The sequence below is a fragment of the Larus michahellis genome, chromosome 5 (assembly GCF_964199755.1).
Source record: "Larus michahellis chromosome 5, bLarMic1.1, whole genome shotgun sequence".
Lineage (NCBI taxonomy): Eukaryota > Metazoa > Chordata > Aves > Charadriiformes > Laridae > Larus > Larus michahellis.
The window spans coordinates 31,047,358-31,074,829 of NC_133900.1; the positions used below are offsets into that span (position 1 = coordinate 31,047,358).

The 27,472-nt window shown below is 43.3% G+C and overlaps 1 protein-coding gene and 1 long non-coding RNA gene across 3 annotated transcripts in view; one reads left to right on the plus strand and one right to left on the minus strand.

Moving 5' to 3' along the window:
- Positions 1 to 8,059: 8,059 nt before the first annotated feature.
- LOC141744118 (uncharacterized) overlaps positions 8,060 to 27,472 on the plus strand; it is an 82,822-nt gene continuing 63,409 nt past the window's right edge. The window contains exon 1 of the long non-coding RNA XR_012587338.1: positions 8,060 to 8,195. This is a non-coding gene — a long non-coding RNA (uncharacterized LOC141744118). The remainder of the gene's footprint in view (positions 8,196 to 27,472) is intronic.
- The window catches only part of TET2 (tet methylcytosine dioxygenase 2), a 74,278-nt gene continuing 69,170 nt past the window's right edge, over positions 22,365 to 27,472 (minus strand). The window contains exon 10 of one of the 2 annotated variants that reach the window (XM_074589437.1): positions 22,365 to 27,139. In XM_074589437.1, coding sequence (XP_074445538.1) covers positions 25,740 to 27,139 — 1,400 coding nt within the window. In that variant the 3' untranslated portion in view covers positions 22,365 to 25,739. Of the gene's footprint in view, positions 27,158 to 27,472 lie in introns of both variants that reach the window. The other variant, XM_074589436.1, reaches the window with a different exon arrangement.

Below are 27,472 nucleotides of genomic sequence, written 5' to 3' on the forward strand. Positions count from 1 at the left end.
GATCTTTTTTCCCACCTTGTTACTGCCCCAATTTTATACTTGTGAGTGGGAGCAAATGACAGAGACCCTTCTTTCCCTTGTTTGTTTCTCAGTGCCCATCAGCTTTTCTGTATCACTCGGCAAAACCCTGTGACACACATTTTGACCACAGCAGCTTGTTTCTCATTCTGAGAATATGGTCAGACTGTGGTGATGCTTAGAAAGGGGTTATGTGGATGGTAGCCTCAACTTCCCCAGTTATTTTAGGCCCCAACCACTTCTGAAAGGATGATGAGCTTAGGGGGAACAGTTGATTCATTCACTTCTTAAGGCCATCAAGCTCTCAAGCCATCTTGTGTTATTTTCCTACTTACAGTGTCCTCTCAAGAAAAGATCCTGTATGATGCAGGCACTGGCCCAAGGAGGGAAACAGTAGTTGGAAATGTCAGGAGGAATGGAAGGAGTACTTCCATGTTGGCAGAAACTTTAACATTTGGTCATGCATTTACCATGTTTTTCCAAAAATTTTTTAATGTTTTTTTTTCCCCCCTGTATTCAGTGACTTTATCCAATTGCTTGTAACGAGTTAGAACAGACAATGATGTTTTCATTAAGGTGATCACATGTAGAAGTTGGTTGGAAGTTGGCTCAGTGGTGCTGACAAATGAAAAGAAGCTCAAACCTTAAGAAAATACGTTTGGAGGGAGGGAGATGCATAAACATTAAGTTAAAATGAAAATGTTATCCAAAACAAACAGTGGGCTTAAGTCTGAGTTAATTTTTCCTCTTGAAGTAGTTGGAAAACTGTCTCTTGTATTCCAGATCTCAAATTTAAAGTGCAGTCATGCTTTGTGAAACTGAGGACATATTACAGATGTTGATTTCTATATGTGATTTAGTGGTTATGGCAAGTGGCAGATTTACAGCATCAGGACTCCCAAGTCTTATTGCAGATTGAGTCATTTAGTGACCTTTGGGTGACTTTTGGTTAAACACCTACACAGGGAGCTCGATCTTGAGCAGTGAGGAATGGCTGCAGCTTCCATGGGGTCTCCTTCAGCTTGGCCAAGACCCCTGCAGAGGGGCAGGGATGGCCACCCCTGCGGGCTGCCCCGTAAAGCCCGGCACCCCGCGCTGCTGCCTGCCATCAGCAGGGGTAGCTAAGCTGCTGCCTTCTCCAGGAGTCTTCTTCCTTCCCTCTCCTCGATCTTCCTTGCCTGGCAGAAGGGGCCGAGAGACTAACCACAGAGCTTCTCCCCTTGCTGCCTGCGCTGGGAAGGGAACAGGAAAGGGGAAGTGGTGCAGTGTGTCAGCTCAGAGGGCTGCTTTCCTGGAAGCATGCTGCTTCCTATGGAGGTGTGTCTGGAGATGGAAGTTACTGTTGTTGCATTTCCTTTCCCCCCACTGATGCAAGACTTTGGGTTGAATGTCCTGAAGTTTGCTTTCTTGATGTTGAAATGAGTTTGTGACCAATGTTTCAATACCTGGAGTGGAAAAATGCCATTTAAATCTCTAGGAGGCTTACAGGAGGTGAGGGAAGAGAGAAGGTAAGATGAGGAGAAATGGCAGCTTCATCCAGATTAGTGTCGGAGTTAATGCCACATGGCAGTCAGATGACTGAGCACAGCTGCATGGCTGTGTGCTCACATTATCCACATCCTCACCAAGTAGTTTGTTGGTTACTTCAGAAAGACAAATCAGGGAAGGGGAAGGCAGGGAAGGCAGAGAGACTGCTGGGACCTACTGTCATGTGGCACGGGAGAGTCTCTGGTGCTGTGCTTCATGCTGGGACACGTGAAAATAGTGAACAGCAAAATACCTTTGTGCACAGAGCCTGACTCTGTGAAAACAGAGGCTTAGAGGGCAAAGCAGCGCAAAGAATTTTTGGGCAGATGAGTAAATGCTCAAAGATTGCCAATTTCCACCTTCATTGACCTTTTTTCCTACAAAGAGTTGTGGTGGCAGGTCTAGGGCTGCTGGCAGGCACAGGAAGAAGCATTCAGCTGCATGGGCAATATTTACTGTCCCCGTTTCCTCCAGAGAAACAGCTGTGGGCTGGTCTGGTTTTAGCATGTATCTCTTCAAACTAGCTTTGCACATCACGCATGGTGTGCATGCCACAGTTTGGGAAGTCCTGACCTAGATGAAGGGAAGCCGGTGAATTACTACTCTTGGCCTGTTTGAAACTACAGTGCTGTAAGTCAATGCTGCCTCTAAAAAGAGATGTTACCACTAAGGTGCGGCAAAACAGTGGTGTTGCTTATCTGATTATTAGCAGAGCTGCTGAATCAGACCCACTGTTTGCATCCTCTAAACTTAGTCCAATGCTAAATGTAAAAATCGGGTAGAGGAGGGAAAAGCAGACAGGGAGGTGGCCAATTTAGTTCTGTTACTGTAATCCTTTAGCTTCATGGAACACAGCAGAAGAGGATGGGAGAGGTACATGTGGCTGGATGTAGTGATGGAGCAGCTCCTGGAGAAAGTGTGTGAATCTGAAAGCCGCGGAGTTGTTGAGACATCAGCTTTGCTCCCCGTAATTACAAGGGGAGAGAGAGGAAACTGGAATAAGGGGTCAGACCCCTGGCTAAAGGCGAGTCTAACTTCCACGAGGCAGAGTATCCTAAAGGGATGGTGAGACTGGGCCACCAGCAGGGCAGGATGCTGCCCTACCATGTCAGGGGTGGCCATGGCTGCTCCTGTGGAAGGGCAGAAGTGAGAGGCTCTTCACTACTGGCTACGTAGTATTTCTCTGCCATTCTGGAAATGCTCCAAGACTTCAGTCTCTTCTGTTGAATGTATTTAAAACAGCCTTGGTTATTTCATGAGGCTGTTATGACATGGCTACTTTGCTGTTTTTCATGAAAGACTGCTATGTTTTGGTAAAAGAGGAGTGGGATTATATGACTTTGAGAGATCTTGAATAAATTGGTTGTGGACTCAGCAGTTTTTTCTTCTTTCTTGAAAAAAACCCCACCAAACAAACCCCCTGAAACACAAAAACCCCTGAAAACAAAGGTTATTTTTTTCCTTGGGGAATTTCAAGATGTTCAAACTAAGCAGCTGTTTTTTCAGCTGTTGCAGGTATTAAACAACAGCAAGAAAATCCTCCGCTATGACCTGTCACAGGAAATAATCCGTTCTGGATCACGGTGAACAGCTGGGTTCATTGCTTCTCCTGCAATAGTAATCTTCAACTTCTCAACTTGTTACCTGCACAATGGCTCGTCAAAATTTTACGCTAACGGTATAAAAAAATGAAATAATGAAATTGCAGATGTTTAAGTGCATCCTTGGGATTCATAAATTATGGGAGCTACAGTGAATTGCTGTTAGGAATGAATTAGGTGTTTGGAAGTGACCTGCTTTGGAGATATTTTTCCTTTTTGAAAAATGCTAAATGCTTTTGACCTTTCTTCCCATTGCAATGCAAGTGACCACCTAATAACACCACTTCAATTTTGTTGCTTTTTTGTGATACTAAATAACATTTGCTTTTCAATGGTGATACTTGAATTATGCAAATCAAATTCTCACAGCTTTTTTCAGACCCCATAAATCTGCGGTGTAACTTGTTCTTTAGAAAATAGGTCAGGGGAAATGCAACAAAGGCAAGGGTGGGCAGATGCATTTTGGATCCTCTGTTTAACTGTATGTATGCTGTGTAATCACTTAAAAAAACCCCAAACAAACCATGCCAAAAAGCCCAAGAAAATGGTGGTCTGTATAAATGTTTGGAATTGCTGTGTTTTGTGTTGTTATTGTCAATAAAGGGGCTGTTGCCAATTTATTTCACTTAACAATATCAGTGGAACCAGTCCTGAAAAATCTTACTCTGAGAATATCCTGTAGGTTTCCTTTACTTGGAAACCAACATGTTTATTTCTGGCTTGAATCTGCTTATTGTTTAGATTAAAATCTGCTTTGCGTGGTCAACATAGTTGAAAGCGAGCAGATTGCCTTCTGACATTATCAACACAAGAATAATTGCAATCGCAAATAAAAAGGCAGGAAATAACATGCATTACTTGAAAAAGAACACACAGCTTTCATGTTCACAGATTTTTAAGGTTAACAGTTGCTTTCCCTTCTCTTTCTCCTGCTTTCAAATCAAAACAGAGCCCTACCCTTGAAAAGCACCAAAAAAACCTCAGGAACAAGTGAACTACCCCAAAAGCTGAGAAGGAGGCAGCTGGGATCTGTAATTGCTGGGACAAATAAAAATGGACTTTTGCTGTATCATTTCTAGAATCGTATTTGAGATTGGTGTTGCGATTGAATTGTTAATTCAAAGCACATTGTTAGTAAAAGCACAGGGACGGAGTGAGGCAGAGTTGCCAGAACCAGCCAGACCAGAAACCCAGCGCACTGCAGATATGTTTAAATTCAGTATGTAGCAATACAAACTCATTTCTGGATGATGTCTGTACTCTCCCGTGTACACCAGCCAAGGCCATTTCAGCTGGCTGATTGCGCAGGATGGGAGTCTACAAGATAATATGAGAAGTGAAGACAGCAGAGTCACGAGGAGGGGATGTGGAAGGAGAGTAGTGCATTGCACCGTCCTGTATACAGTGAGAGTACTGTGGTAGCCATCGCAAAAAAGGTGCATTTTGACAGAGATTATATGTTCTCCGCGCCATGCTTGTCCTTTCCCTTTACCATCATTTTGGCATTGTAAGTTTTTATAAAGAAAATCAGGGTGTAAGAGCATGAGACACCTTAAAGAATCAGTAGGTGAATACCAGTTCTTTGAAGATAAGCACAGTCTGTCTCAGAGGACTTGATTATCCAACAGCAATTTGATCCCGTGCTCTGTTGGTTCAGTGATTTGACACACTGTGTTGGCATTGTTATTTAGGGCGTTTTTATGTAAACCTGTATGAGCTGGTTTATCCTGTTTAGAGCGTAAGCTAGTTCTCCCATTCCCACAACTGAATCTAACAATTTCATTACAGTGAATGCTTTCCTTATTTGTCTCTGAACTTTAACTATGATCACGAACAAAACAGCTGTGACCTCTGTCTTTGACGTGAGCTTGTCAGACTTCTCTTAATATAAGACAGGTGATACTGCCTTGCCTTGCTTTGGATAGTTGTTCCCCATTATCTTTGGAAACTAAATCTTTTTTAAAAAAGGATGTGAAGAACCATCATTACATCAGTGTTTCTCAGGCTACGATCCTGGGTCGCTGGTCAGCCATAAAACATGGAGTGTTATTCCAGGGAGAACAGAAAGTAGAATGCTCAAATTGTACCACGTGTGTGCTCTCACATATGTCAGCAAATCAACAAAGTGGGAAGAAATGGGCAAATAAAAATAGCAGTCATACAGAGTTTTAGCCTAATTTTTTGTTGGGAAGTTATAAAAACTAACAGGGCAACAAGCACGGCCTTGGTTATCGTTTGTTTAATTTCCTGAAGGGACAGATAATCCTTTGATTTATTTATTTATTCTGATTTGTTGGGAAGCATTGCACTTGGGCTCTGTTCTGGTGAGTCTGATTATCGTAGACAAGAGATGCTGTCTGTCCTGCCTCTGATCTGGAGCACTGGTGCCACAGGCACTGGTCTGCAGGAAGAACTAGTACACCTCCGTCGCAGCCAGCTTGTCATCGCCTAAACTCGGAAACTATTTGGTCCTCGTTTTTGCCACTTAAATCCTCAGACGTGGACAGTCCTGCTATTGCCGTTCTCAGAAGCACCTTCCTTTTCTTCAGGGCTGAGTAGCATGGCACATCCGTCTCACCTGCGCCACAGACAGGCTGCTCTCCCTGCAGTCCTCAACCCAGGCAGCTTTTGTAGCAGTCATCTTACACGCTGGCTCGGAGGTTGGAGTGTTCAGGTCTCCAATTTCTGATTAAATTCAGCCCTTGTGAAACTGAGCAGATGGATCTGCGTTCCACCAAGTAGACAGGGAACTATGTTTAATTCCCACATCCTGAATGAGTGCTCTAACCTCTAAGGAAGGGCAAGGAAACTGCTGCTTCCTCTGGCCACGCTGCGTAGTACAGAAGTTGCCCTTCCTCATGAAAGCAAAGGGCTAGTAGGCAGAGCAGAGCTACGTGCTGAACTGCAAATGAGAAGAAGGGCCTCCTGTTGCCCTGCAGGAAGAGGCTGAGCCCCCAGAAGAGGTGGTTTTAAGGAGCTTCTCTCTCCTCCGTGCTCCCTGGTGCTGGTGGAACCAGCTTATTGTGCAGTGAGCTGGTTTACGTGGATCGCGCTCTGCGGCATCAAGGCCTTTCCTGCACATTGCCCAGGGAACCTACTTGCTGAAATCGCGAGCGTTGCTTCTGCTGCAAGATCTAGAGACTAAAATAGTTAAGCGCTTTTGTGTAGCACTGCTGTGCCAAAAACCTAGGTGCACAAATATATAGTTTGTTCCTTAGGGGGCATTAACACCACAATACTCTTGACATATGTGCTTGTACAGAGAAAAAGCAGCATTTGGTACTGCTTTCTTTGCGAGCCCTCCTCCCAGCAGTCTGCATATTAAATATACATTAACCCCCTCCCAATAACTACACAATTATGACAGTTGACACAGAGTTAGAGGAGCTAACATAAAGCCAGACCCCGTGTCCCACCTGCACTGCAGGCTACTGTCAGAGCACCTGTCGCTCATGATTTGCACCTGCGCGACCATTTCTTTCCTGAAAAAAAGCAAAACAAAAAGCAGGCTTCCTTCCAGCCTGCTGCCCTGATAAAGCTTATCGGTCATAGCGGCAGCGAAGGCATAGTGAGGATAGCTTATAGAGCTTGCATCTCTCTGCTCTCAGAAGTATAGATGACACAGCGCTGAAAATCGGTTCCTTGCATCTCATTGCGCTTCTGCTGCTGGTGGGACGTCTACCAGCAGTTACAAAAAAAAATCCAGCTGTAGCATATGCAAAGCCTGCACTAGTATTTCAGTGGACCTAACAATCAGTTTCTCAGTGTCCTGCTTGTATATCAAATACATAATAAAATATTCATACGAGATAAAACAGTACAGTTTCTCTAGAAAGCTCTAAGCTGCCTGGCATGGTCTAACACCCAGAGTCCTGGTAGTCTATGCATTACCTGAATTCAAGAACAGCTAGCAACTTTCTCTTGAATAAGCAGCACGCTTAGCTGGAGAAATAAGAAAAAAAGCACTTTTTCATATGGCTGGTATAATGCCATTAATTGGCATTTTTAGAGGATCTTCTGGACTTTCAGCGTTGACTTTGTTAGCCCTGAACTCTGAAATTTCAGTATATTGCATTCATTGCTTTGGATGGACGCATGCCTTCTTTCTTTCTAAGCTAAGACCAAGCACTGAGGCAATTATAGTTTTAAGATAATAATGTCTTTAGTTAAATAAACCCAAGACTGCCATTTTTTAGAACGTAGCTCTAGCCCATTTGTTGCAAATTATGGCTTTCTGTGTTTGCACTGCTGTGACTGTGCTGGTTCCTGATGTGGGCTCATTAATAGATTATTTCCTTGTTAGCTGTAGGTAAAGCTTTGACCTAGAGCTGATTAGGGAAAAGAACTTCTGTATCTATTATCTTTTCTCTCTCATAATTAGGATAATTATGCTTCTGTGCCCTAGACAGAAATCTCAGACGGTCTGCTGTGGAGCCACAGAAACCGTCTGGACTGCAGGAATGGGAGTTTGCTGTTGAGCAAGGGATGGCCGGGTTCTGTAGTGTCAGGGAAAAGCTGAATTACAGCATTACACAGAAAGTAACCAAACCAGCGGAGAGAGAGTTCCCTTCCTCCCCACCCAGTTAAATCCAATTAACCGGGAGGAATGCAAAAAGCAGGTTCTGTCATTTCCACTTTTTTTTTAGGATAAATTGTCACGCCTATGAGACAGAATCATTTAAGGGCACAATATTTCAATTCATAGGTGGAAATCACAGGCAGCGTTGAAGAGGAATGCATCCAAAAAACACTGCTCTGGTTTTGACACAATACTAGAGCTTTTTAGTAGTGGATTCACTGGATTCACCTGCTCTCTGGCGACTGGGGCTGGTTGGGAGTGTTTGCAGCTGTGCAGAGGGGGTGTGATTGGGACTAACTCAGCACTGGGCTGGGGGCTGCTCTCCACAGGTGTAGGTAGGGTTCCCCTTCCCAGCGTGACCTGCAAAGGCCAGCTGCCTTCAGAGTTAGGTTGCAAAACTAAAGCGAAAGAGAGGAGGATGCTTTTCGAGGTAGATCTTAGCAGCCTTTAGGGGGAAATGAGTGCAAAAGGTAAGTTCAGTTTAGTACGTTTGGTTTTCATAAAGCTTCAATGTTATTTGAATGCAATGCTCTGTTCCTGAGATGTCAAATCAGCCTAAAGTTAAGGCTCACCTTAAAAAAGGATATGGCTAAACTACTGGTGTGCCCAGAAAGCACTGAGCAGCTTAACTGGCCTACAGGAAAGATGGGGACAAACTTTTTAGCAGCGCCTGTTGTGATAGGACAAGGGGTAATGGTTTTAACTGAAAGAGGGTAGATTTCGACTAGGTATAAGGAAGAAACTTTTTACAATGAGTGTGGTGAAACACTGGCACGGGTTGCCCAGAGAGGTGGTAGATGCCCCATCCCTGGAAACATTCCAGGTCAGGTTGGAGGGGGCTCTGAGCAACCTGGTCTAGTTGAAGATGTCCCTGCTCATTGCAGGGGGTTGGAACTAGATGACCTTTAAAAGTCCCTTCCGACCCAAACTATTCTATGATTCTATCATTCTATAAGGTATCTTGAAGCTTAAACTTGAAAGAGTTTAAATGTATGTTGGAGAGCACAAACAGGTGTCTTTTTGTTGCCTCTTACCCTTCCCACTGTGTTTGTACCTTAGAGTATGTGTTGCTTTTCCTTGTGGTGCAACTGGACTGACAGGATTTAACAGGAGTGTTGTTCTTTACGGCCATCTCGGATATCATCTCTCTTGTACTATGGAAGTGTAATTCTTTTTATAAAATGGCAGTTGTACCTCAGCACTTCCCAGTAGGGCTGAGAGGCAAAGCTCAATAGAAGGAGAAAGGAGATGATGGTAGTAGATAGTTGTGAGGATGTAGCAAGCATAATTTCTTCGTTGGGCTCAGGGTTTGGAGTCTATCTTGTGCCTCGCGATGGAGTTCTCTGGTGAGGTGGGAATGGGTTGTTGTTCAGTGGGAGCAGCCTTCATCCATCCTTCTGAATTAATCTTGCAGCCTGAGAGAGTTGCGGTCTAAGTGCCTGTGTCTGAAGTGGAGAGGGAGGCTCTAGTGTTTCATGCTCTTCTCCGTGTAATGATAAATGCATGAGCAGCCCTTGGAGGAGGAGAGAGCTCAGGCTCTGGGACACTGTTAGCCTAAGTACTAGGATGCATTCTTGGGAATTAAAAATTATAAACTTGGATCCCTTCCAGAAAGAGAGGGGCTTTAAGGCCTAATGACCACATCTCAGTTAAATGCTGAACTAGTTGTGGGCTGAAGGAAATGACTTCTGCTCTAAGAGTAGAACTGGAGGTGCTTACTTTTAATCAGAGGATGTGCATCATGAACCAGTGATGCTGCTTCTTAATAAACCCTTGAAGGCCCCAGGCAGGCTGTAGGAGCTTCTGCCAGGGATCCTGGGTTGTGCCACTTGTCTGCCCCTGCATCTCCTTGAGGTACCTGATCGTCCCTGGGCTTTGGGTAAGCTCAGCAGTTGTGTTAACGCAGTCCCAAGTTCTACTCAAGGCCTGGTGATCAGTTAGATCCTGTAACATTACCTGTGGAGCTGCTCGAGTCTCTGTTTGGGCTAAAGTCCTTGCTGTTAGCCATCAGCCCTGCCAGGAAAGAAATCACTGAAATGTGTGAAAATACTTTGTGTAATAGAGTCTCTGGCAACTGAGAGGGGATAGTTGGATTTTTTTTGTTGTTTGTTTGCTTGTTTTCGCTATATCACTTCTTAAAAAAAAAAAAAAGTGTAATTCATTAAATGAAAAAATAATCCAGTTATAAATGTCAAAAGCACTCTGGACTGTGCTGCTGCATCCTGTGGTGTAACAATCCACGTTCTTTCTGTGTTCCACGTGTGATAAAATAACCTGGGAGAGAGTAGGGTGTCTGTAATCCCATGTCCCTGGCTCCCTGCCTGGAGGTGTTCCATAAGCACCACCAAGGATGAGCCACGGTGTGGGGTGTGCCATGTGTTTAACGTGGCAGGGGAATGAGTGTGAGGCTGTGATTAAGGCTCTTGTGATGCGCCATGAGAAAGTAGAAGGCTTGTGTGTGCTATTGGTGGAGAAAAGGAGTTTTGTGATGTACGGGGAAGTCCTCTCCTGTGTTGAACTGTTTTCAGGCTGTCATTAAATGCTCTTAGAACTAACGAGTGTCTGAATTTTTAATACGGAGTTGATAAAACTGTTGTGGTAGTGTAAAAATTAACGCATTTTGGAAGTAAATATGCAGTTGAGTACAAGAGCTTGTATGTCTAAACTAGGTTAGTGGTTTAGGGCCCAAGAAAATAGGTAAAACCTCTTGGCAAGTGGAATGATACCATTTAATCCTGGGTTACCAAAGAGAAATTTGAGATAGAAAGCAATGGAGAAACTGCCTGCATCTGGAAGTGTTTCAGGCTTCAGCTAGATTTTTACTAATTTTAAGAGACTGAGTTCCAGCTAAGAAGTGTGAATTGATTTATTAACTGGCTGTTACTGACCTTTCTCTCTGTTTACCTATGTTGCTAATTCTTTCTGTGCATTACAGCAAGAAATCATAGTTTACGCTTTCATCCTGTGGAGCTCGCAAGCATTTACTTTGCAGCCTGAAACCTCTCCCTTCAGCTGATAAGGAGCAAACTGCGTTGGAAGTGTAGCTATTCAGCCTGAGACACAGCTCCCAGTTGTGCTGGGTGGGGGCTTAGGAGTGCTAATTAGCAATGGTTGAATAGTTCCACGTTTCAATGGGGACAAGCCCAGTGTGAGCAAGGCTGGCAGGGAGCAGGTGGAGGAAGCAGATGATCTTAACCTGTTTAGACAACTTACTGACAGTTTCACAACCAAATAAATAAACTTGCATGCTGACTGTATCCAGAATGAGTCAGGGCATTTTACAAGATGTCTGTTTTGGTTACAGAAGTATATGCGTTTTCTTCTTGTGAAAGATACTGGAAAAGAGTGAGACTGACTTCTAATGTGTGTGGAAGTTCTGGCATTCACTCCTGGGGTTTCCTTACCTCCTGTTTCCTTGTCATGTTAAAGTGCATTGCTTTTTTTTTCTAGGCTTTCTAAATATAATTCTTTTTTTATTAGTGATCCAGTGGTCATGGCATCTTCCAGCCTAAGGGAATTAGTCATCTCCAACTCCATTTTTCGTTTCTTATTTTCAAGGTGCCTTAAAATCAAATATAAACCCCCACCGTTTGGGGTGGCTCCCATGTGAGAGCACTTGAAGTTGATCAGATTCATTTGTTGTTCATTGACTTTCCTTTGAAAGTATCCAAAGTGAGGCGCTTTAATGTTCATATTTTTGTGCTTCTCTTAAAATGAAAGAGATGAAAGGGTCAAAATGCGTATCAATGAATTTTGACTTCTATGCACCATCTCAGTTTAGATCCCATTCCTTGCCACACTGTGAGAAGAGCCTTCTATTGATTTCCTTACTGGTTACAGCTAATAATAATGTTGGCATCTATAGTTGCTGTGAAGGGAGGTAGAGAGGATTTAAAAAAGAAAAAAAAAGAGGGGAATGAAGAGAGATTATAGGTATAACTTCTGATCTTCTGGAAATGCTTTGAGTCATAGGCACTGAGAGCTGCGTTTTGGTGGCTACAGAACCTGGTAGGATGTTCCCTTCCAGTCACGTGTGAGTTCCTGTTGAAGGCAGTTCATTTTCTGGAATTAGTATAGGTGGTCATAGTAACAAAGCTCCATGGCAGTAAAATAACATGAAAGCATAAGCAGGTTTGTTTTTTTTTTCTGGACTGATGGACGGCAGTGGACAAGCATACAGAGCGAGACTTCAAAACAATTTAGTAAAATAATCTGTGAACAGAAATAACACAATGATAAATAGAGGTCACCTGGTAATTCTCATAACGCTTCCTCCCCCTACCCTAAATTTTTTTGCCAGCTAATGCTGTGGAGTCAGTCAGGGTGGTGAGCTTCAGAGAAGAGTGGAGAGCTCTGAAAGGGTACTAAGGCTTGTGCAAAGCTGCAGTCGGTGAATGCTGAGGTGTAAAGTGCTGAGACTGTTGGGGGATGAGGAGAACATGGTTTCTTAGTAGAAAGAAGAGGTCTTGTTACTGATGCAGGAAAATCTGGGCCGTTGCAGAAATAGCAGCCTGGGTAATGGTGCTGACTAAGTTCTGTTTCTAACACGTTGAGCGAATAGATCTCTTCAGCACCTGAAAAATGAACGCAGAGAGGCAAATCTTCAAATTCGTGGAGGAATTTGGAAACTGCAGAAACTCATGTGGCCCCCGAAGAGGATTGAGACCTTTTGCAGTCATTATTGACATCTTGGTACTCCCACACCGGGTGTGGTGCCAGCTCTGAAAACTGTATTCTGGCTGCCAGATTGATTTCTCCGCTGTTCCTGTGGATTCACCTTACACCCGACCTCCTCGTGCTCCATTCCCAGGGCTGCGCTCTGTAGGTGCGATTGTCTGGTCATGGTTTGCATTCAGGTCCCAGCTCGTGGAGCCTGTCAGATGGAGGCCTATGTTATAAATGAGAAACCAGACACGTTGTATTTTACCTTCACTGGGTAAATGATCCTCTCTGTCTCAGCCTCGCTTCCTGCATATTGCAACAGGCAACTGTAAAATCGCATCCACAGCACAAAAGTGTTGCAATCTCTCTCCTCTGACTGTCCTTCCTCTCCTCCCCACTTCTGTATTATGCCAGGATTATGCTGATTTTCACTATTTCTGTTTTGCTTGGTTTTTTTTTTTTTTTTCTTTAAGGAGGAAATTGAATGAGACAGAGATATCTCCTTTTTATCTCTCTCTAGCCAGACTTTCCTCTGTCATGTATGGTACATTCAGAAATCCTCAGTCCATCTCCAGCTTTGATTGGTGGGAGTTACAAAATGGTGCTTTTTGCTCAGCATAGCTTGTGTGCATCTCAGACTAAAAACTGTGTTAAGCCTGGCTGGAGTTCTGCAAAAACTGGCAAATATGCAAGGGTGAGTGCAGTTCACTCACTTTCGTGTCATTTCTTACACCTTCACGGTTCTTCTGTGGTACTCGGCAGAATGGCTGCATTGTCTTGCCTTGAAGTTTCCCACAAGTCCTATATCCAGTGTAATCTTAGTGCTTTAAAACTTTATGAATTGCCTTTTGGGAAGGACCTTTGGAGAACTAAGCTGTTGTGAGGGTTTCTCGCATCTTGAAAGGGCGAGAGGGTCAGGGCAGCACTGTCTTAAATAGCTTTCACAGTCTGAGCTCAGCCGTGAAAACAAGGCTCTGAGAAAACCGTGCATTTCGTAAACCATCTCCCAGAAGCTGTGCTACTTACAGCCCATGTTCTGCAGTGTGCTATAGACTATTTTGTGAGCAATCAAAAATTGTATAAACAAGGTCTGCCTTTGTAAATCTGTAATTGGAGGAAGGAAAAAAAAAAAGTGTCTTAATAAGTATGGAAATAGATGTTTATGTAGTCTGATCTACAGTTGGGCTGCACTCAAATACCTTTCAAAGTGGCTCGCTGAGTGTTGGATGGTTAATGGGAGACATTAAAAGGAAGCTGAAGTACCTGTCTGTATTCCAATAATCAGGTGGCTTTAAAAGGTTTCAAGCTGTGCTCTCTGAAAACCTCAGAAGGCTCCAAGAGCTTGTGGCGTGTTTGGCCACATACTTTCTATAGACTTCAAGATATTGCTTCATTCTTTCCCTTAAACCATAGTGATAAGAGTGTATGGGGGTGGGTGGGAAGTGGGGGGTTTACTTTTTACATATATAGACTTAAACTCAAGGAAGAGAATTTAAGTATCTTCACCTCTGATTACCTTACCCCTGATGGACTAGAGAGTGCGTTTGAGTAGAAAATACCCTTTGCCCCAGGGCCATTTGCAATCCCCAGCAGCTCTTTAGAGAACGCTGCTGACTAGCCCGCATACGGTCCTTCTGCCCGCAGAGCGATAAACCAGCGGTAAGATGCACTTCTTGCCTTTACGTTTGGGGCAGTTCGCTGAAGACGGCTTGGAAAAGTTTTGCGCGGTGGGCTGTTTAGTTCAGTGTGTTGTGCGTTTTTTCTGCGCGAGTTATTTCCCAAGAAGGCAGAAGGGCTTGCCTGTAATGCTGAAAGCTAGTCCTTTCACATTGAACCCGCTGTCTAAGACAACTAGCAGCATCGTTGTTGAATTTTGTGGTGCTTCTCTAGCTGAAAGTTGATTCTGACCAGTGGGTTTGGGTGTTTTTTTTCCCTTGCAGCTAGCCAGTACTTGATGTGGTATGATGAGAATCAGAAAAGAAATCATCTTCTATGGATTTTTACTGGAAAAAAGCAGTTGGCAGATCTGCATCTCTGGGGGGGGTGGTTGTTTTGGGGTATTTTTTTTTCTCCCCGACACATGACAGCATCTTTCCTGTCTCTTGATGATGCAAATAGGATTTTATGGGTCATAATGAAATATTTTATTGATCATATTATGAAAAATCAATGAAAAAGTTGCCCTGGCTGTCAATTGTGTGCTGTCTACTATGTATGCAGTGACAGGTTTGACTGCTCACCGTTGTGGCTGAGAAGAGAATACCTTGGGGTGCCCAATTATAGCAGCAGTGAGAGGAAATTCGTAAGAGTAATTTTGGCTTCCTTCATTGCCTTTATGTTGGCCTCTGAACAAGTGGCCATTCCACTCCTTTCAGATTTCACAGCTGCAGGAGCACTAATGGCAACTATGTGCAATTTTGACTTCTCATGTCCATGAGATTGAATCAATGCTTTTCCTTCCACATTTAGTAAAACAATTTTCCACGCACGCTGAGCAGCTATTCTTGTCTATACCTGCTTTGAGATGGGCTAGACGAACTGGAAGATTTTATAGAAAGCCTTCTCTTTCATTCTTTCTCCCTTCCCCACCCTCTTTTTTTTTTTTTTTTTTTTTTTTTAATAAACGGCGGATTGACAATGGAACAGTTCTTTAAAGGGGAGGTATTTTTAAGGTGAAGATGATGAAAAGCCAAGTGTTTTAGTAGGGCTCATCTCATAAGGGGTGGAAGTTTAAAGCAGGAAAGAAGAAAGTTAACACGAACAGAAAAAATAGCTGTTGAGCTCTCCCAGTTCAAGGATACGTAATTCAGGTGCTGTTGCCATAGCATCTGAACACTTAAATTGTTAATGTATTTATTGTTATAACATTCCCACGTGGTTTGGAGAAGGCCCTTTTGCAAGGGAACCGGCGCTGAGAAACACAGTTTAGGGGCTTGGATACCTAAAGCAGGTTCCAAGCAGAGTTTAGATGCTGAAATCCAGAACTGCGGTCCCGTTGCTTCTTACCCCTGGAGGTGATGCATCTTCCTGACATCTATGAACAGCTGGATTTTGCTTTCAAACTCGCTCAGGACTGCTCAGAATGGGAGTTCCCACAGCATAGCTCATAGGGGAGCATGACCTGACCCCAAAATGAAGTGTTCCTCTCTCTAAGTTCAGATCAAAGCGGACTCATTGCTCAGGGGAACTGAGCTCCTGACACCATCACGCCTCTGTTTTGGCTGCTTTTAAAGCGTAGCTGGGGAAGGAGAGAGCCTACTGGGGAAGGTGCTTGCCTATGAAGAGGAAGGCAGGGGTCAAGTGCTGTCTCTGAGCACTGCCTTTTAATGTGCTGTTTAATATTAACATCACATCCATAAGCAGAAATGAGAACGGACAGCAGAGCTCGCCATTCCCATAGTACAAAGTCACGCTTCCCCTTAGGCATAGTTCTCTCCCCTGGCCCAGCAAATATGGTATAATAATTTGGGACGAGTGGCAGGAGGAATCCCCTTCCTTAAAGGGGCTTGTCTTGGACTAATGCTCTTTGCTCTCCCCTGCACTGAAGGCTTCAATCTCTTCTAGCAGCTGTTTAAAAATGTTGCCCATGCTTCCGAACAGAAGCCCACTGCATTTTTGGAAAATGTTTGCGTGCGTGGTAGGCAAGAGAGCTCTTTCCAGCCTCTGTGGCAAGAGGTCATGTGTAACCTGTGATCTCTCTTATTAACTGTAATCGATTGATCGGAGTTAACTGAACAAGCAAGAGCTTCGTTTGCTCTTTACCAGGAGCTGTTTGGGAATACTCGCAGCAGGGCCCTCCACGGATCAAACGGCGTCTGCTCCCTGCTTTGTCCGTGCTCTAGAGGCAAGCAGGCAGGCATCAAATATCAGCAAATCCCCTTGGTGTGTTTTTGTCAGCACAAGTATAATTCATAACGCCCCACCAAAATAGGGCAGCGTCTTTCCTAGAGTGATAGTCCGTAAATTATGCTGTGGAGATCTTCCTACAGACACATCTGACAGCCATGTGTAACTGGTGACTGTCAACTGGCAGCAAACTACTTTCTCAGGAAGAAAACGGCTGCTAATGTTCCCAGCTAGTCAAATGTCAGCTGTACCTGGCGATACTTGGGCTTGCTCTGTGTTTGAGTCCTTTTATAGAGCCTTACTACAAACGCAGGAAGAGAGCACATGGGAATGCTTGTTGGATTCACAGAAACTTGTGAGGCCCTCTTCAGACTTTGTGAAGTTCTCTTCTTTCCCTCACACTGAAATGTGTGCGTGTCTGTGTGTTCCTTGGATCTAAGTATGTGTAAGCAAGCTGCTTGCCTGCCTTTCCCAAGGAAGCAGCTGCTGCTGCACGGCAATAGTGAACGTGGAGGAGGAGGCAGCACTGGTTTCTTCACGTAACAGGCACAGCTGCTGGAGCTCTGAAACCTCGTGGCTACACTTGACCTGGTTTCCTTGACAAAAGCACATCTGGTTTTCGATTTAATTTAACCTGGAGACTGTGCCTCTGCCTGCGCCGGGGCTAGGAATCCTGTGTCGCAAGTCCTTCTGTAAAATGCCAGTGTGTTGCTGCTGGGAAAATTACCAAGATAGCAGATCTAATACATTCCCCATGTCCTCTTGGTAGTCCTGTGAGAGAGGCTCACCTTTGTCTTGTCACCTCACGTGTCTGGGATTTGCGCCTGGCAATTTGAGTGCTGTGGGGACTGTCAGACTCCCTTTTCCTGCTCGTGCTGCTTTGGTTTGGCTGGTATCGCCCGGCACCTCCTCGCAGCATCACTGTCTTGATACAGATGAGTTTCTTCTGTGCTGCCGTTAGATCAGCTGGTATCTGCCTGGGGTTTTGGACAGGAGGAGCCCAGCGTGTCCTCTGGGGGGAGGTGTGTGTGTTGTGCCATGACCTCGGTCCCCGTCTTCCCTGGAGCAACTCAGCTGAGGAGTTCCTGCAGCTGCTCCAGGGAAGGTGGGAATGGGCTGCTCTTGTTGGCATCCTGTGCCAGAGATGTTGGAGTGCTTTGGTGCAAATGCACGGTCGTTTTCATCTTAAGAGCCAGTATAATAAATGCCGACAAACTGCAGCCCTCTGACAAAATGCATGCTTGCTTCTGGTATGGAGAGTGTTAACAGCAGAGAGACAAACAGAGGGGAGATTTGCCAGGGTTACTGATTATAAGACTGTATAAATTCTTGAAGAGCAGGCAAGCCTGAGGTTTTAAAATTCTGCCTTATACGGTCCCTTCCAGTATCCTGTCCTTCCGCCTTAGGAAGGCTGCATGGATGCTGCAAAAGTTCAAATGCAGAACCAATATCTGGATGTTTTAAAGCGGGGCCTGAACTGAAGGGCTGTCATGCAAAACAAATGTGCTGGGGGTGGTGGTGGAGGAGGGAACAGCTAATAGATGTTTTCCCCTTGCTTGACATCTGTCACCTCCCCCCACGTCAACCCTTCCTCTGTTTATAGCAAACCATTTGCTCCCATTAATTAGAACTGGATTCCTGCCATCTGACCAGCTTTATGCCTGTACAAATGTCAATGGAGCCAGGACTACCCAGGTGGGGAGAAGGGCTAGTCAGGGGAGATCTGTTGCATCTGTTTGGGGAGGGATAGATGGGGGGAAGACGCCAGCCTCCTCACCCCCCCCCCCCTTCCCAATCAGGCACGTTAGCTACAACAATAATTGAAATGCAGACTGGGAGCCCCAGGACGCCACTTTCCCAGTCCCTTTTCAGAGCAGACTGCACTTTAAGCCATCCCCTCCAGTTAAATCTCTTTACCAAAGTGGTCTGTATGAAGGCTTACATACAAGAAGATAATGGTGCTGTCATTTTTACAAATAATCACAACAGGGGCAGAAAAATAAGAGGAAGATGATTACGCCTGAAAATCCAATGAGGTTCCAGTTGCTAATGCAGTGGGAGCTAAAAGGAAGCTGAACCCCAATCCCAAGCTGTTCCTGCCAAGCACGGGGCTGCCTTCTCTGCCGTGATTTAGGAGTGTACAGTTGCGTTGCCATGACATTAGAAGGAAAGCGCTTACCCTGGGATGGTTTTCCATGTGTAAAATACTACAAAGACAAAGTATTTAATGTGCTAGTTGAAGCAAAACCTGAGTGGGAGAAACAGGTTAACCTTGATTAGCTTGGCTGGATTGTAAAAGAGAAAAAAAAACCCACAAACCCTCTCGTGGCCTCCTCCAGCAGCGAGTGCCGTATTGCTGCTGGGATTATGAATCAAGAGAGTGGCATTGTTTTTACGCCAAGCATTAAACCCCATCTTAAAAGGAAGTGGAACAGCAGGCTCTCCCTCCCTCTGCTCCTTCGTGTAATGATTTGAAGTGTTTTTTTTATGTGACGTGGGAAGGAGGGGGACGATGTGATGTTCCTGTGTGTACCCCAGAGTATTTTAAGCCTTTTACATCCTGTAAGGTGGTGCTCTGAATCTGTTCAGGCAAGGAGGACCTGAACGGCAAGGTTATGAGCAATCGAACCACTGAACTGATGGCAAAATGATCTGGGGGAGAAAGAGGGGTGCCTTCTTCCTACATCTGAAAGACACAGGCGCAGGCTCCAGACCTGGGAACAAGGTGACCCTTTGAAGTCAAGGATAAGGAGACTTCTATGTTTTTATACCGTGTTGTAAGAAGTATGTCATTCCCTTCCCCATAGCCTGGCATCTGGGGATCCCTCCCTGGTGTTGCCCTGGGCGGACGGGGTGGCTACAGCGAGCCTGCTGTTTGCCGGGGGACGGAGCGCCTCGTTGCAGCGTGCAGGTCAAGTTCCCGGCTTCAAGCCCCAGTTTTCTCTGTTGATCGGAAAGAGTAGAAAGGACAGCAGTAGGTCTTTAACAGACCTTTTCCTTCTTCTTTCTCGCTTTCTTACCCCAGTGCGAGGTTTTTCTTCCCTCTAAATAGAAGGCGTTTTGTTTGTTTTTTTTCTTCAATCAGCAACACTTTCGGTCCTAACTTCATGCACATCAGTTATTCCCTTTGGTGGTTAGAGGTGAGGAAGTAAAACATGGAGCTGACTTAATTGCAAGTTCTGCAAGAATCCCTCCTAGTACAGTATTTCCCCCAATTAAACTAACTTTAGGGAATCATTTACAGGACAAAGTAAAGGGACCCACTTAATACATGAACTTAGTTGAAAAATGAACCGTCTCACACAGAGTGATGGAGGGAGGGCTGTCGTCGTAGCTTGTGGGGTTGTGGGGGTAAAATTGTCAGTCCTCTGAGACAAAACGGTCCTTTACTGAGTGCCTCAAAATTATTAGTTGTGGCTGCAGATGGGTAAACACAGTTGAGTGTAACAGAAACTTGACAGATGCACGTTTTTCAGGAGGAGAAAAAAAAGTTACTGTGTCAGTTAAATAGCAGAGTATTAATGTACTGCTGAGAGGATGGTATCTACCAATTCTAATCTCGGTGCTGCTGGAGTATCAGCAAGCGTCAGTGAGTTCAGCGTGACACCTGTCTCGCAAGTGTAGACGTAGGGGAGAGCCCTTAGTGCCGGCAGGCACGGCGCTGCGCTCTTCTCAACAGCCTGCGGGCAAGAGAATGCCTGTTTCTATAAGCTCTGTTTTGCAGCTAGGTGTAAACCACAGGGTTCACACTTAAATCCAAGGTCTTGTTCCCCTGCTTTGAGTTTTACTTGAGTGAAAAGATTTGAGTTTGTTTTTTTTTAAATATTTCCTAATTAATATTTGAAAGTAGCGATGAAAATGTGCACATGGAGAAACTACCTTTACCCGCCACTTCTTTTGTAAGGTGCCTGCCGCCTTCTGTAAGGTGCTTTACTTCTCCAAAAGAAATCCTTTTATTTAAGTATGTGGTGGGGTTTGTGGGGGTTTTTTTGTTTGTTTTTGTTTTTCTTTTTTTTCCCCTCCCCCTTTTTCCTGCTCATCCATGCTGGATGCTTTTCTGCATCTTTGAGCACAATCACCTGTCGCTCTTAAATTTTACCTGGGGTTTGTTCACCCTTGGCTTGGCTTGTCATCACAGGCTTTTCACTCATTCCCATAAAAAGCTGTATTTTCCTCTCTGGGATGTCAAAAGGCAGAAAACGACAGAAACCGATGGGTAAGAGAAGAGGAAAGGCAAGGCAGAAGCTACCTCTGGGAGATGGATGCTCAGCGGAGGCACCCTCTGGTTGTAACTCATTCAGCAGGGCTAGCAGCTGGTGGCTTGGGTGGAGATGGGAAGTGGTACCTTGGTCACGGCCACCGGAGGCACATGTCTCGGGGAGAGCCCGTGTTTTGGGAGAAGCGTGGTGGGCGGGTGTGGTTTGACTTCCCGGTGGCCGTGGCTGGGAGCACCTCCTGCCAATCTCGGCAGCGCCTCTGAAGTGAGATCTGTCGAAGTGCACCAAAGGGAGAGCCACTTATGTTAAAAGGCCACTGGTGGGAATGTTCATTAATGGCAGGGTTGTTTTTCCCAGGAAAGGCTAAAGGGGTGATAGACCTTTGTTAAAGCGAGTGCATTTGTCGGTTCCAGCTGTCTAATGCATTGAAGTGCACCTGCGCACAGAAAAGAGCAGCGCTTGGCTGCTGCTGTGTGCTAGCCTGCCTCAAGACATTCCCAGCTGGGAATATGCTGGGAGCAAACGCTACAGATTTTCTCGGGTTCTAAATCACTGCTTCCCCAAGACACTTCGCTCTACGAACGTACAGAGTAGGGGGGGCTTTCCCAAGGCACGTGCCATTGACGGATGGGTGTAACCAGGGCTGACAACAAACTTGGTGTCTTCAAGAAAGCCTGAAAAGCTTTCAAGTACCAATAGTCACAGAAATATTTTGCAGCCGTGGAGAGAGCAATTTCTGTCTCTTCCCGCAGCAGAGAATATTTCAGGATTCAGTCCCGATATCCCTTGAAGTTAAAAGAAGGGACCGTGAAAACAAGCCTTTGTCTGGTGCCTGCAGGAATGTGTATCCTGGTATTGATTCAGACACGCTTTCTTAACTGCTTCTGATTTTCTCTATATTATCCGTGATTTAAATTATACATAAGGTTTTAGGCTTTTATAATTTTGTTTTTTCTTAATTGTACAATCACGTAGATCAGGGAAAGTTCTTTAAGATCACAGAGTCCAACTGTCAACCTAGCACTGCCCAGTCCCTCAGCACCACATCTTACCTGGCTTTTAAATACCCACAGGGATGGTGATTCCACCACTTCCCTGGGCAGCCTGTTCCAATGCTTGACAATCCTTTTGGTGAAGAAATTTTTCCTAATATCCAATCTAAACCTCCCCTGGCACAATAATACTATCTATTGGAGCATCCCACCATTTGGGAGCAATTTGAATCAACTGAAAAATGCAAACCCAGGTACAGATAAATACCCCAAACTCCCCCTTGTCCTGCTTCTGCCAGGCGTGCTTTTGTGGGTGTTCCTCGAGCAGCGAGCAAATTCCAAGAGTGAATACACCACATTCATCTGTGTCCGCAAACACCAGTAGGAAACCAGCAGTGATGCTCTACACCCTCTTCCTGCCCATAAAAATGCCTTCCTCCTTCACTGTAAACACAGATTTTATTGAGCAGTAGCCTGGGCTATGTAGCTAGTGTCCCAACGCGTTAGGGGTGAGAGTCAAAGCAGAACTAGGAATGAATGTGATGTCCAGATGCCCTGTTTTGAAGTCCCTAGTGATGCATTTCGTTTGAGTGTGATGCTTGAGTCAGATGGAGGTGGGCTCAGCCTGTGGGGGTGTGTGGGCCTGCTTCCGTGAAAAGTTTGGCTTGTCCTAGGGTGTCAGTGGATGCATTCAATTTCTGAGCTGCTGAAGTGTGCAAACTTCCTCCGTTTCTCCAAACACGGTTTTCAATGTAAGTTCCCCAGGCACTAGCAGCTTCCCCAGCCCTGTGACCACAGTCCGGCTCCCCGGGGGCTGTTGACCTGTGTCTGGTACTAGGGGCCGCGTTTTGCTGCGCTGGCTTTGTTGTTAGCTGATAAAAAATAATGGGGAAAGACAAGTTTCTGCAAGACAGACTTAGAGTGCATTAAATAAATATAAATTTTATTAAAAACACCCACATCTCAGCGTTATCAGGAATGATATAATAATAAACAGCTTTCAAATAACCTGCATTACATTACAATACTTACAGTATTTATAACCATCCTCAGATTCTTTTTATAGACATACCAAACATTTCATGAAAATGAATGAAACTAAAGTAAAAAAAAAAAAAAAAAAGTAGAACATAAGCATAGAAAATGCACACAGAAGTTCATTACCTTAGTGTCAAACTGCTAAAGTTTCCTACACAAGTTAACCACTAGCTTTAGAAGTGAACTTTTTACCACTGTGCGTCAATCAAGATGAAAAATTCATTCAAGTAAAGTTGACACCACTCAGAAGCATCTTCAAGTATGGCTATAGTCAACCTGATAATCCTATACAAGCAATTTTATGTCTGCTTTGTCATTCGTTCCAACTGAGGCAGGGTTCTGTACACCAAAAATTACAGTTCGGGTATTTACAATACAAAACTGATTCACCAGCTAAGCTTCCTGCTCCGGCTGCCAGCAGTTTGGCAAATGACGGTGCATGGCATATTAACCAAACATCTACTATGGATTACATGAAGAATATAGGATTTAAAAAAAAAAAATCGCTGAAAGATGAAGATTTATAAGGATTTAATTAATCTGACATATAACCATCATTAATTTTATTTTTTTTTAAAAAGGCGAAACTTTTGTTTCAATGCAGTGGGTAAAGTCACAGACTGAGAATTAAAAAACCAAAATTGCCATAATAAATATTTGACCATTAAACCCAAAGGCCTCCTTTGATTTACTTAGAGCTAGGTTGTGATTCTTTTAGATAAAATTTCTTTCGACCAAACTTAATCTTACAGTATATTGCACAAGATATATCTGGGACATGGAGGTTTGCATGTTTAGGGAAGCCCTTGTACAGACTGTACCTTTTTATATTTTATCTTATTTTATTCATTACAGTATTCAAGAAGCCTTGTTTAGAGAGTGACTTGAACAACTCTAGCAAACAGTCACTTGCCAAACCCCTGCCTTACATTTTTCCCTTTAATCAGCTCAGTGCATTCTACTTTCTTTTTGTTTATTCGTTTGAAACAGGCAAAACATTCTAAATCTCTTAAACACTTTCATTACAATAAAAAGAGCTAACGAATTTACAAAATTAGTTTTAGTTACATCAATACATGTACAAGAAAAATTAGAGCAGGGATTCAAAAGAAAAGCATTAAATCCCTGAAGAAAAAAAAAAAAGGAAACAAAAACAAAACAGAAAACCCAAGAATAATATATTTCACCTATAACAGCTTTACATACACACAGGTGACACGTTGGCATAGGAGAACATGAGCTGAAATATCCCTGAATTTTTAGAACCAAAAAAAAAAAAAAGTTGAAGTTCAAGTTATACTTGCTAAAATGTCAAGTATTGAGAGAGTTTTTTTTTGTTTTGTTTTTTTTTTTTATTTGTTTTTTTCAAAGGCTATTGGGGGAAAAAGATGGTATACAATATATAAACTTTCACACTCAGTTCAATATCCTATTGCCAAACTAGTGTTGAGGTATATGACAAGTAGGAACATCACTCAAACCTTTTAATGTATTTTTTTAGCTCACATTACGATATATTTGTAGCAGGCTGAGTAGCACCATGATGTGAATTCAGCTCAAAACCCAAATATATATAGATTTAATATTTTTACAGTACTAAAATACTAAAGCATTGCGTTAAAAAAAGTTTTGTTTACAATTTAATTTACTATACAACTCTCCTGCTTTTTTTTTTTAATAGAAATTAATGATTTAAAACCACCACAGCAAGCCAGCTGCCTATTTTTTTTTTTTTCTATTTCATCAACGGAATCACACAGAACTAACCCTGTTTCATTCATCTTGTGTAGGCATCGGTCTGCTTAATCTTCCTGGCAAAGAGGACACTTGCACCAAGAAATGACTTACACCACAATGTACATAATTATCAACACAAAAGCAATCTGCCATTCAATATTTGAAGAGCGTACAGATCTTTAAAAACAGCAGAAGCCCAAGCTAACTAGTTGTAGTCTGTCGCATGCTGCTAATTATTACCTGTGGTTAATATAAAATTCTTTCCTTAAAACTGTACATATTTGAGCAATGAACTTGTCATAATAATTGTAGAAAACAGTTTACAGTATAGCTGTGTGAGATGAGCACCAGAAAAACATGTGTTTTGTGTACTAAAGTATTCCCTTATATCCAGTAAGCCCCATTTTTGCCATAACTGACTGTATTAAAAATGGATATGTAGCCCACTAGCAGATGCATGGCTAAAACAAAAGTATTTAAAAGCTTTTTTAGTTTAAAAAAATTATCTTTGCATTTTAAAATCAAAGTAAACTTTTTTCTTTTTTTTTTTTTTTTTTTTAATGTCTTAGTACCTTAGCATTGTTCAAGTTGCCAAGCTTAGGTAGACAAAGTGCTTTTGAAACACTATTTAAAAAAAAAAATATCTCTCTCTCTATTTTATTGTCCTTTTCTAGGACTTGGCTGGATGAGCAAAATCCAGAGGTCTTTGTAATTCCCATACGTTAAAAAGTAAGCTTATTTTAACACCAGGTAAATTCAATACATACATGAATGAAAAGGTCCTCCCTGTTGTTGAAGAACATTTGACTACATCATTGACATTTTGTTATAAAGGCATTAACTGTTCGACTGTTAAAATAAAGACACCATTCTCTTAGATAGCACCATGGTTTTAGAATATCCAAACAAATTCAGTGTTTTGCTGTCTATTCATTATGTTTTATACTTATCTACTTTGTTAAATAAAATCAAGAGGCTAATAAGATTACAGTAAAAACTGCATGTTAAAAAGCCATAATTCCAGTATTTCAGTACATCGTAGATTCAGCACCAGATGTTATTTTAAGATTCCTGCAGTTGTAATACTACAGTATTATTTTTTTTAGGGTTGTTTTTTGCTCCTGTTCCATGACTATGCAAACTTGATGACATTAAAAGTGGCCACAGATGTGCAAAACTGTAAGAAAAAAAAAATAATCTATTTGCAGATTATCTCTTTCAGTAATGGAGCCAGTGTTTTCAAATGTAAATTGTCAAACACTTTTTTTCTTCTGCTTTCGTTTTTGCATAGGATGCTTTGGTCTTGTTTCCTACGTGCCATCTGTGACCACTTAAAAATCAGTGGAAAATAAGTGCGCTAGTGAGATTACCTCTTGTTGCTGGTGTGCTGAGGCTTTTTCCACTGACGAGTTTTGTAAAAACACTGTTTTCTTCTTCACCCTTGCCTTCCCCACAACCTAAAGAAGAACTACCCTACTGACAAGGTGTTTTTTCAAATGAGGTAACCAACAAAGGTGTGAAGTTAGATATATCGGTTGTAAGGCCCTGTAACCCGTGTAAAGGCATATGGAGATGTAGTTACTGTGGAGTCTGTGGTGACCGACAGTGTCCTTTGTGCAAGAGACTTGATGAAGCGCATGTACGTTGGCTCTGAGGGTTCGTGTGGCTCAGCAGGCTCCCGCTTTGCTTTTTTGCCGTAAGATTTCTGAGGCACGTAGTCTGGACCGTACTTTTCGCATTCCTCTTCTTTCTCTCTTGCCTTCTCAGCCATCTTTGCCTCCCACAGAGCCAGACCGTGTTTTGGCTCATTCATGCTCTTGTGCTGGTAAAAGACAAGGGATATTCTGGTGGGATGGTTCCTGTTGGGATTTTTTAAGGGAGTCGTTGCATGGAGCTCACGTTTTGCGCACTCTATGAGGATTGACCCATGAGATGGAGCAACTGCCACTCCTCCAATTTCTGGATCCAGAAAGCTCTGCTCACTGTCTGACCAGACTTCATCGGGATCCTCTGCTTTTTCTGGATTCAGCACTTCAGTTTTATCTAAACCACCCTGGGGAGTAGTCCTATCATGGTTTTGACCTGGAAGCATGTTAGACAAACCATTAACTGCATGTGAAATCATTTCACTATCCTTATTTTGGAGATGCAGTGAATTAGGAGGACCACTAAACATATTTGGAGCAGAATGGTAGTCGTGTGCTAAATGCGGAAGGGGTTGCACGTGATGATGTTCACTGGTTTTACTCATGGTGGCATAATCCATGCTCGGATTACTCAAATTAGATTTTAACCTTGAGGCAACCTCCATAAAATGACCGTCAGCCTCAGGGGTGGAGTAAGAGGAAAAAGACCCCACGTGGTGCACATTTGGTCTAATGGTGCAATTACTGAAGGAGTCTACCTGCATATTTTGGTTTCCGTAATTCAAGTACTTGGGACCAAAACTCTGGTTATTCCCAAACCTATGCTGGTATAATGTTTGAATGGGTGGTAGACTTAGTTTAGACATATGGTCTTGGCTCTGGCAACTATACAAGTCCACGTGCTGATGCTGGGAAGAGTAGGAGCCCAAGTAAGAGGGGCAGTTGTCCATCGGTATGTTTCCATTGCATTGGTAGGGCGGATATTGGTTATTTTGACTTAATGATCCTGAATAAGGGTTCATGGGACTGGAAGAATTCAAATAAGACCCCGCAGGCTGTGATGAGGTTGTGTAGAGGTTCATGGGACTGGACCCTCCATAGGGATCTGAAGTGTATGAAGAGCTTGGATAAGCATTGGCTGGATTAGGCAACCTTACATAGAGATTTGCAGAACCTGAACCCGAGTAAGAGTTAACAGGATTTGACTGAGGGTTGTTAGGGAGAGTGCGCTGTGGATGTTGCTGCTGCTGCTGCTGTTGTTGTTGTGTGGCTGGTCCTGAAAGACGTAAAAGATCTGTGGATGTGAAAAGAAAAAAACCACCACAACAAACAAGCTTTTTTTTTTTTTTTAAAAAAAAAACCCAACCAAACCAATAAACAACATATTTATAGACTTTCATGATACATATCTATGAAATTTCTAAGAAAAGTATATCATATGATACATTAACAGAGGTTCTCTTTCTCATATCTCAAATACCATCCTTTAAGAAGCTGAATAAATACTAAGACTACTCATCCTTCTTGGCACGTATCCAGTGAGATCAGATGCTAGTGGCAATGGGGAAAAAGAGGACAGTGCAATCTGTTCAGAGTCACATGCACAAAA